The sequence below is a fragment of the Ursus maritimus genome, unplaced genomic scaffold (genome assembly GCF_017311325.1).
Source record: "Ursus maritimus isolate PB19 unplaced genomic scaffold, ASM1731132v1 scaffold_38, whole genome shotgun sequence".
NCBI lineage: Eukaryota > Metazoa > Chordata > Mammalia > Carnivora > Ursidae > Ursus > Ursus maritimus.
The window spans coordinates 473,775-483,400 of NW_024426452.1; the positions used below are offsets into that span (position 1 = coordinate 473,775).

Genomic DNA, 9,626 nt, shown 5'->3' on the forward strand with positions numbered 1-9,626 from the left:
CGGGTGCCGGCTCCGGTGCGGGCGGGCGTGAGCAGTCTCCCGCGCAGGCCGGCCCGGGCATCCGCGGATGTGGACGGGGTGCTGCTGCCGCCAGGTGCCCCTTGTGAAGAAGAGAAGGGTGAGGGAGGTCAGCAGCAGGGTTGGGGTGGGGGCCAACCGTCAATGTTTATCCGCAAAGTTAGAGGGTGGCAAGAGGAAATGGAGAAGTAAGCAGATGGCTCCCGGCCTCTGCACAGGGGTCCTGGCCCGACAGAGACTTGGCTACTGGGTACACAGCCAGGAGGGCTCGCCCCTTGTTGGCTGGAGGAAAAGAACCCTCGAGGAGGAGGGTTCCCCTGGCCCCCAGGCGGGGGTCCCTGTCAGTAGACTGGACGCAGAACCTCTTGTCTGCTCTCTTGCTTTGGGACGGGACTGATGTCAGGAACACCATGCTGTGGTGGGGCCTCCGTGTTTGCTTTTGCTGAGTTTGCTTTGCCTTTGCTGCCGGGAGCAGCATCAGACTTGTAGGTGAGTGGTGTGGGGGATGGCACCATCTGGCGCGGCGACGGTGACGGGCAGGGTCAGCCTAGAGGGGGTGAGGCCCTGGGTGGGCCAGGTCCCCTCCCTCCAGTGAGCCCGGGCACACGGGGCCGCCGAGCAACCTCTGCTCAGCCCTGCAGAGCCCGGCTGTCTCTGGGGTGGGAGGGAGGGGCTGAGCGGGACAGATCGTGAGCCAGGCTGTTGGCGGGCCTTGACCCGGGCACACAGCAAAGTCTGAGCAGACAGCCCAGCCCCAGCCCGTGGGATGAGCCCTCAGGGCTGCTCCGGGCAGCCGGGCCACGCACCACTGCACGGCAGGCGGCTCTTCCCATGAGGCTGCCTCATCCACCTTGCTGCCCCCGAAGAAGGGCCATCTGGGAGAGGCCACGGACGGAGGGTGTCACGTCGGGCCAGGGAGCGCCCGCGCCCCAGCCCTGGCCGTGCAGGCTGCGGGGCAGCAGTGCTGTTGGCGGGCGTCTGGGCTGCTCTACGGAGGCGGCAGCCGCTGACCGGTCTCTGTAGCAGGGAGACCACCGAGCGGGGCTGCCACGTGTGGGTGCTGACCCGTCTCCCCCTCATCCCAGCTCTACAACATCGCCGCTCCATCTCGAAGCTTCCGAGACTTCAAAGTTCAGTTTATACCCTTTCACTCAGACCTCGGCTACAGGCACAAGTATATCTACAAGAGCCCCGAGCTGCCACGGATCCTGAGGTGAGGCGTTCTCCCCTCGCCGTGGGCTTGCCCTGGGTGGTGAGGGCTCAGGCCAGGCACGCGGCAGGCACAGACCCTGACGCTGTGGCGCCAGGAGTCACTTAGAGAGGGCTTGAGGGTTTATCGTCCCTCCCTCCTGAACTGCTCCTGTGATCAAGACAGGGCAGTGACTTCCCTGTGGTGTGGGTGTGCAGGCTGCATCGACACCCACCTCGGGAGCGTCCAGTGCGCGGACATGCACCCCAGCCGCTGCGGGTCAGGCCCCAGTCTCTTCCCACACGCCCGTCAGGTCCTGCCCCAGTGCATATGCACGTGCGAGACTCTGGGCCGGCGCTCCAAAGCCCGAATGTCCTCAGCTGTGCTCCTGGCCCTGCCGCGGTAGCCATAGTCTGGGGCCAGGACAGCAGCTGGGGCCGTGGCACCCATCCCGTGCCCGGGTGCAGAGCCCAAGCGTGAAGGGGGAGATGGAGGCAAAGGGCAGTTTGGACTGGATGAGGCCTGGCCCCACCTCAGCAGCCCGGGCTTCTGTGCGGGGCGAATCCCATCCCTCAGGCCGGCACGGCCCGGCCTCCTTGCCTCCCATCCCAGGCACAGGCAGTCCCCTATTTGCTGGCCATGTGGCCTAATGCAGGCTGCCGAGGTGGGGGCCGTGCGACTTTACCTTCCTGGGGTTGCTGAGCCTGGAGGTATTGGAATTGGCCCTCAGTGAGTTTTATGCCGTCACACCTCAGCTCTCCTGTGGCTGCCTCATTTCTTTCGTGGTTTGCCCTTTCCTGCATCAGGGACCTGGGTTGCTGAGCGGGGACTGCGAGCTCATCGCTCTAGGGTTGTGATTTTTCCAGCATAAAAGGAATAGGTCATAGAAAATTTAGCCCAGAGTACAGCTCTAGAGTTTAGAACAAAGAATAGTAGCCCATGACCTCGTCTTTCTTCCTGCGGGGTCGGGATCTGACCGGGCCGATTCCGTTGGTGCCCTGCTTATTAACTCAGGCTTTCTGAGAGGGGGTGGTCCTCCAGGCTCTTTCTCAGCCTCCTTGGGTGGACGGAGGAGGCAAGACCTCTGGTGTGGGCTCAGGGTTTGGCTGACGGCTGTCCTCGTCTCTAGGGAATTCCTGGGCAAGTCAGAACCTGGGCGTCAGCACTGAGTCCTGCTGCCTGAGGGAGCATGAAGACCTCTGCCCTCCCCTTTGCTCCGGACAGCCTGGCACCCTGGAGTCCAGGGTGCCAGCGTCTTCAGTGCCCCCGGAGAGAGGACTCAGATGCCAGCTGGGGCAGGCGGAGGAGGCCCGGCAGACCTGAGGCACCTGCCTTGGGTGGCTGGGAGCATGGATCTTCGTGGAAAACACAGGTTGCAGGCATGGGATCCCCTCTCCCTGTTGTTGCCATTCAACCCGAGCTCTTGTTGGAAAGACAGTGACAGCAGGCCAGCCGCCAGCTGGTCGATCCCACACTTGCTGAGCTGGGCACGGGGGGCCCGGCCAGGGGCAGGAGGTGTGGGGTCTCGGGACCACACTGAGCTTTCCAGCACCACCGGTGAGATCGCGGCGAGATGGGTTCTGTCCTTTCCCGGCACACGCAGAATGGACTCTAGTGGTTCCATCAGCCCCTCCCACCCGGAGCATCCTGCTTGCCTACCTTGGTGGCCCCTGCCTCCCCAGGCGGGCCCCCCACTGCTCACCGCGGGGGGAGGTGCCCATGATCTGCACTTCCTCCGCCTTCTGCCCACCTGTCCGCCTAACCTGGCCTTAGACTGAGCATTTATTTAATAAAACCGTGGTGGTGGTCTATCTTCTGTGTTCTCAATGACACCTCCAGCTGCCCCCAGACCATGCTCAGAGCCCAGCCCATGGGAGGAGAGGCAGCTCTGTAAGGCCAGGGATCTTGGGCCTTCCTTTCCTTCTTTCCAGATGTGGAGGCCCATGCAAGAAGGGTGTTGTCCCAGGGCAAGGTGTGTTCATGGGGGGGGTCACTTCTCCAGATGGAACAGAGGGCGTTTTCCTAAAATACAGGCTCCCTTTAACCTCGCGCCATGGCAAGCTTGCTGGATGTTGGTATTGGTTGGCATGCATGCTCTGGGGTTTCACCCACAGACCCCGGGCGAGCCCCTGGCATGAGTCTATGCAAGGCCTTGGGGCACTGGAGTGCGGGGTCTCTAGTTCTGCCCCATGAGCACTGCCTCGTTCACTCACTTGGGAGAGGGGGTTCTTGTGTTCAGCTTTTTGTCAAATCAGTCTCCCCTGTACTTCTGCTGCCCCCACTTGGCACCCTCTAAAGATCCTGCTTCTCATTGGCCCCGGTGCCGGTGAAGGGCCAGATTCTTACAACCCGGCTAAGTAACTTGAGAAGGAGAAGGCGCATGGTTTAATAAGAAAGGGGGTTTCAAGCTGCCCCCACAGAGGACAGTCCTACCCCTGCGGTGCAGGGCACAGAAGCGTGACGCAGAACAGAGGGTGTAAACCCACCTGGGACCCACTTCTCCTGATGGCTGGTCTTGGTCGCTCAGAAATTCCCCGGGGGTACAGAGGGCCTCGTTCGCAGGCCTGCCTGTGCTTCAAGGGCTGTGGCCACTGTGAGAAGCTATGGACAGGTGTCATGCGGACACCTCCTGAGGCACCTTCAAGCTGCCTGCAGTGACCCTCACATCAGGGAAACCATGCCTTTCTTAAGTAGGTGGACACATGAGCACTCTTAAGGGGTCAGTTTATGTCAGCTCATGGCTTCCTTCTGTCGGACGGGTTCCCCTGGCATCAAATCTGGGTGTGCGCACTGCCTGCAAGACACCGCCCCATCCCCGGAGGGAGACGTGGCCCCTTTCCGTGCCATGTTCCTGTGTAACTGCTGTGCCCCCTGGGCCCAAAGGGCCCCCTGAGGCTCGGCTTGCTCTTCTGGCTGTGACGGAGGCCAAGTCAGAGCCGCCTTGCCAGCCCCCTCCAGCCAGCACCGCTCATGCGGCCTGCTCGCACGCTTGACACCGGTGCCCTGCCTGGGCTGGAGCCTGCATCCTGGCTCGTGTGGTGTGTGTGCGTGCGAGCTGCCTCGATTCTTGGGGGTGAGAGAGGGTGTGAAGTAACCTACAGGCTGCTGACACGCAGACGGAAGAGGAGAAAGCACGGAGGGGCTGGTGAGCCGCTGGGCCGTCGGGTCAGCTGATCAGGTCCAAGTGCCCCACCTGCTGGCCTCTCAGGTTATTAACTAAGCTCAAACTGGGGGTTAGGACAGACGTAACCTCTGCTGATTACAAAACCAGTCCTTGGGGGAAAAAAGGAACAGATCGAGACATGCACAGCTATTAATTCTGCAGTTAATATGCATTTTCTGGAAGCCCGTGTGTCCTGTCGGCTGCTCAGCCCCCCACACCCAAGACCGCCCCAGCAGGGCGCACACGGTGCTCCGGTGTCCTGCCGTTCTCAGGTTGTTTGGGTAGCAACCCCAGGCTCATGTCCCTCCTGGCTTTGCATTCAGCCTGCAGCTACACAATGTAGGGGGACATGCTCTGGTCTCCAGGGCATCCCATGTCCAAGAGCCAGGGGTGGCTGGCAGAGGACGTGCAAAAGAACCGATGCAATCTGCGCCAACAACGCCAGCAGCCAGATGACAGCTTACGGCAGATTTGAAGGTTCTTTGCGAGCTGGCGGTTGAAGCACACATACTCTTAAGTCCCACTCGCAGCTGGGATGGGAGAGCTTGGTCTCCCTTAATCCCAGAGTGATGGGCCCTTACGAGGGAGGGTCTGAGGCCTGCCTCGGGACCCAGCCCCCGCCCTGCCCGCGGCGCAGAATGAAACACAGGCCAGGTCCACCAAGCACGGGCAGGAAGGTTTAATCGGTTTCTCACACAGGGCAGTAACAGCAAGTGGCACAGTGACGGTCACACACGGCTTAAGAAATGGGGCAGTGGAAGGTGGCAGGGGTGTGACCACAGCCCCAGAATGTGGGCCTCCCCAGCAGACCTCCACAGCTCTGGTGAAGTGCACACGTGAGCAAATCCTCCATGGCCTGAATCTGTGAGCATCAGGACCTGGGGTGCGGGCAGAGCCCGTGGCATCCAGACCCAGCATGCAAGGAGGCAGAGCCCCTGGAACGGTGTTTCCCACCCCGTGTCTCCATCAAGCCTGTGGCGAAGCGCGCTGGCCTGCTCCCCGGCTCTCTCCCCGGGGCAGCCGAGAGGGGCTCACCCACCCTTGCCACCAGCATCCTGCCGTCCAGGCAGAGTGGAAAGTGGACTCCCTTCTGGGCCTGCTCAGTCCTTTCCAAGGTGGTCGCACTGGTGGAAACGGAGGGAGAGGGGAGGCGGGCCCCAAGTGTAAGACAGGAGCGGCAGGGGCATTCGGCCTCTCCAGCAAAGGCAGCGCCCCACCCTGGGCACATATTCCAGCATTGCCTCCCCAGCACCAAACTTCAGCAGTGTAACTTTAGTTGCTAAAACAAGAAAAGGCCTCAGCCACTTTCATTTCCCTGGGAAGCTGATTATCCTCTTGAAAAAGCAAATCCAAGCTAACTTTGCATCAGCCAGCCTTGTCCTAGCCAAGGACCCCTAGATGCCAGACACAGGTGTCCCCCCCCCCCATATCCCCCTCAGTCATCCTAGGGCCCCTTCATCTGATCAGTCTGGAAACCTTGAGCCAGAGCCCCCACGGAGCAGCTGCAGACACTGCGAGGAGGCCGGGAGCCCGCACCGGCAGGCCAGTACGTGTGGTGCAGAAACACACGGTTCCCCAGGCTTCACCACAGTTACCTGCCCGGACCCCAGAATCCAGAGGCTCGAAACTAAACACAAGCTCACTGCGAGGCGCGTGCAAGGTCTCAAAGGAGCCCAGCCGGTGGCTACACCTTCCCCACCTCCTTGGGGCAGGTGAGCTAAAGCTGTGGGGCCGGCTGCCCCAGTCAGTGCTGCAAGCTCTGCTTTCCTGCAGGAAACTGGGGAGCATCTCCCTTTTTGCGCCTTTCCTTCCTTGCCCACCCCAAGCCATCACCACGATCCCCAGGGCCCTCCAGAAACAGCAGGCCATTGCCAGGGCGCCTAATCCCTGGGCAGGTTGGGGGGCGGGATCTGCAGGTCAGAGGGCTCCACGCCCCAGATGTCCCGGGCGTACTCTGTGATGGTCCGGTCACTGGAGAACTTGCCCGAGCAGGCGATGTTCCTGATGACCTTCTTGGTCCACTCCCTGGGGTTCTGCAGAGGAAAGAAGAGTAATCCCGGGTAGCACGCAAGACAGCCTGCACTTGCAGAACTTCAGGACTGTTCCAGACGGGCTCTCAGCCCCTGGGCAGCCTGATGAACAAAGACCAAATTGCAATCAACAGCTTACTGAAATGGGGGCCCTCACCGACCAGAAAAGCTACCAAATGCCTAGATACAGGGGCAAGGAGCCTGAAGAGGCCCTGGGCCTCAAAATGTGTCACGTACTCTGGGGCACAGCCCACCTGACACCACCACCAGGTGAGTACTTGCCAAGTGGATCCAGGGAAGACGGCCAACTGGCCTCCCGTCCACGGCTTCCCCCAGAGCCGGGCAACCACCCCTGGACTGAGCCAGCATCAAGAGGAGGCTCCCCGAAAGGGCAGACTCAGTGAGGCCCACGTCAGGGGAGCAAAGGCACTCCCCAGAGCCCTGCCTAGTCACTTAGTTTCCCAGGCCCCCCTGTTCTTTCACGGGTCCCCAAGGGCAGAGAGCTTCCCTAAAGGTGGGGGAAGGGGGCCAGGACCGCGATACATCAGAGACACAAACCCCTCAGGCCTCATCCAAGAACCTGGGGAAGAAGCCATCTGACCCACCACTCTGCAGAGTCACATCACCACAGCCAGAGTCCTTGCCCACGGCCACCCCCATGGGGCACACAGGCTGGGCATCTGGAAAACCCCAGCAAGGGTAGGAGTGGGTACCCAGGGACACCCTCCTTGACCCCCGCAAGCTCAGGCCCTGCGTCTTCCTATGAAGCCCCACATGGACATGCCCACTCCCTCGTGGACACAGGCTGACACACGCTCCACAAAGAAACTGGGATGAGGGGTCCCCCCATGTCCACCTTTGCAAGGAGTGTGGAGCTGGCTGCAGTGGTCTGGCCCTAGAAAGGCTACTACTTACAGCTACGGGTCCCTCCCTCTACTTTACATGGAAGCCCGCACCTTTCCAAGGAAGCACTCTCGTCCTCATTTTCACACACAGGCTTTCTGTGTGCACACACACGTTATCCTGGCCCTGCACCTGCTCCCCACACCATCCTGGTCACACCCGCGTGGGGGCTCAGACCACAGGGTGGGGCACAGCCCATCGCCTCTGCCGTCCGCAGAAAGGAAACTCCTGTCCTGCTCACATGCGTTCTGTGGCAGCTGCTCAGAGGCTGTGCAGAAACGTGCCAGTGTGGACAGTGGCCTGGCCCCAAGGGGTCACAAGGCACTCACCAGGGGACAGCAGAGGGACAACTGAGACGGTCTAAGGGGAAGATGACCGAGAAGCCCTAGACAGCCGTGTCCACGTTGCTCAGCCCACCAAGCCCCCAGCCACCCTGCCCTGGGCCACGAGGTGAACAGCGGCCTCCCCGGACTGGACCTCAAGAGACATCCCCCGGTGCTCCCCTGCCAGGGCCACCCCCGCAGCTCGGGGGCCCTACCACCATACCCGGTACAGCTGGTCCACCTGGGCCTGGCACGCCACGTACGCCTCATAATCTGCAAACACCTTGAACCTGAAACGGGAGAGAGGAGGCTAGGCCACTGGGGCAGGTGGTGAGTCTACGGTCAGGAGACAGGCCACCAGGCCCCGGCCATCCAGGCTTCACGCTTTGGGATGATGGCATTTTCCTAGCCACAGAGTAGGCTCTACGAGCAATACTTTGCCCTGGGCAAACTATTCTACGAAAACCTTGTTTTCAGCCACTTCTTTCAAGCAGTGGTTGTCTACACTGCACCTTCCGCACGCAGCTGGGGCAGAGCGGCCCGGGCCGGGCGGCTTCCTGCCGACTCCGCTGCCCAGGAGAAGGGGCACAGGCCGACAGCGAGGCTCCTCTGGCCATCTGTTCCCGGGCCCCACCAGGCGAGAACTGGTGATCCAGGGAAAGGACGCTGTGGACAACACGCACGGCTGATGAACAGGGAGCTGCGTTTCTGTTCACGGTCGAGTCACATGGATGGTTCGTGAAACTGTGAACATGTTTCCTTGACCCCAGGCTGGGCCGGGGCCAGGCTCCCCGCCCTCTGCTGTGCGGGGCCGTGATCTGGTCTGACACTAGCTCGCAGCACTCACCGGAGAGCAACACAGGAAACCAACCCAAAGGCAGCTGAGCAGGGGACAGAGGTCAGTCCTCAGCACTGACGGGATTCAGCTCTTACCAATGGGGCGGAGCAAAGAACTGTCACGGGGGTGGGGGGAGGTGTGTGTGTGTGTGTGTGTGTGTGTGCAAGTGGCAGTGCTGCCCTGTTGTGAATTAGTGAGTCCGTGAACCCTGTGTCGATGTGCTATAATCAAACGTTAACTACAACGTAATTTGTGTCACAAGTCAATTACACTTTAAACACTTGGGGGTCACCACCGGCCAGCATCTGCCTCAGCCGGGACTGTGGGACTTTGGCTGTGGAGGCACAGCGCCCCCACCCTGCCTCGCCTCCAGAGGTTGCTGGGCATCCTGCCCACACTCCCATTCTCCCTGGGGAAGACAGGACTCTGGAATCGCCTCCAACCAGCCCCACGCGATACCACCTTCTGCTTGTCATGCCCTTTGGTGGGGGGTCAGGGCTGGGTGGGCCTGGGGCTGGACCGTGAGCCGGGGACCCTCCCCACCAGGGCTCCCCCAGCAGGCGAGCATCTCCAGAGGCCCCCGTAGGGCCTGGCTGCCGGCTCGAGGCTCTGCCTGTGGGCTGGGGTGGGGAGCAAACCTCGGCATGGCCCAGGGTCCCCCCCAAAGTGCAGTCCTCAGCCCAGCAGGAGGAGCCACGTGTCTGAGCGGCCAGTGGGGAGGACATGGAAACGAACCTGTCGTGGTTCAGCAGCATGTCGACCACGTCCCTGAAGCAGTCTGGGTTCTTGGGGGAGAAGAAGCCGCTGCCGATCTGGTCCACGGCCTGCTTCAGCTCGGGCAGGCGGTCACAGTACTCTCTGGCATCGTACCTGCGGGCGGGCGGGGTGAGCGGCGGGCGCTTGTGTGGCACTCCCTGCTGTGCCACGAGCCCCGGCTCCAGGCCTGCGAGGGCTGGGCTGGCCGCCCGCCACACGCGCTGCCGGGCCGCACAGAGGCCGCGATGTGCTGGACGTGCACGTTAATCCCACAGCTCCCCGTTCTCAGAAATGCGATCGCCGGAAGACGCAGGACACACACATGCATGGCGCCATCCTGCTCCTGTGAAGGCTGCCTGAGGACTTGCCCGCTGCGTGCCGTCTCCACCCCGTTCCCCTGCACCCC

At 61.7% G+C, this 9,626-nt stretch overlaps 2 protein-coding genes across 2 annotated transcripts in view; one reads left to right on the forward strand and one right to left on the reverse strand.

Moving 5' to 3' along the window:
* The window catches only part of ABHD12 (abhydrolase domain containing 12, lysophospholipase), an 86,987-nt gene extending 83,969 nt beyond the window's left edge, over positions 1 to 3,018 (forward strand). The window contains exon 13 of the mRNA XM_040620948.1: positions 2,337 to 3,018. Within this exon, the coding sequence (XP_040476882.1) occupies positions 2,337 to 2,376 (40 nt within the window). The 3' untranslated portion in view covers positions 2,377 to 3,018. The remainder of the gene's footprint in view (positions 1 to 2,336) is intronic.
* A 2,016-nt stretch (positions 3,019 to 5,034) lies between these two features.
* PYGB (glycogen phosphorylase B) overlaps positions 5,035 to 9,626 on the reverse strand; it is a 58,349-nt gene continuing 53,757 nt past the window's right edge. The window contains exons 18-20 of the mRNA XM_040620949.1: positions 9,200 to 9,334; positions 7,850 to 7,916; positions 5,035 to 6,403 (exon numbers count right to left, since the gene is read on the reverse strand). Coding sequence (XP_040476883.1) covers positions 6,251 to 6,403; positions 7,850 to 7,916; positions 9,200 to 9,334 — 355 coding nt within the window. The 3' untranslated portion in view covers positions 5,035 to 6,250. The remainder of the gene's footprint in view (positions 6,404 to 7,849; positions 7,917 to 9,199; positions 9,335 to 9,626) is intronic.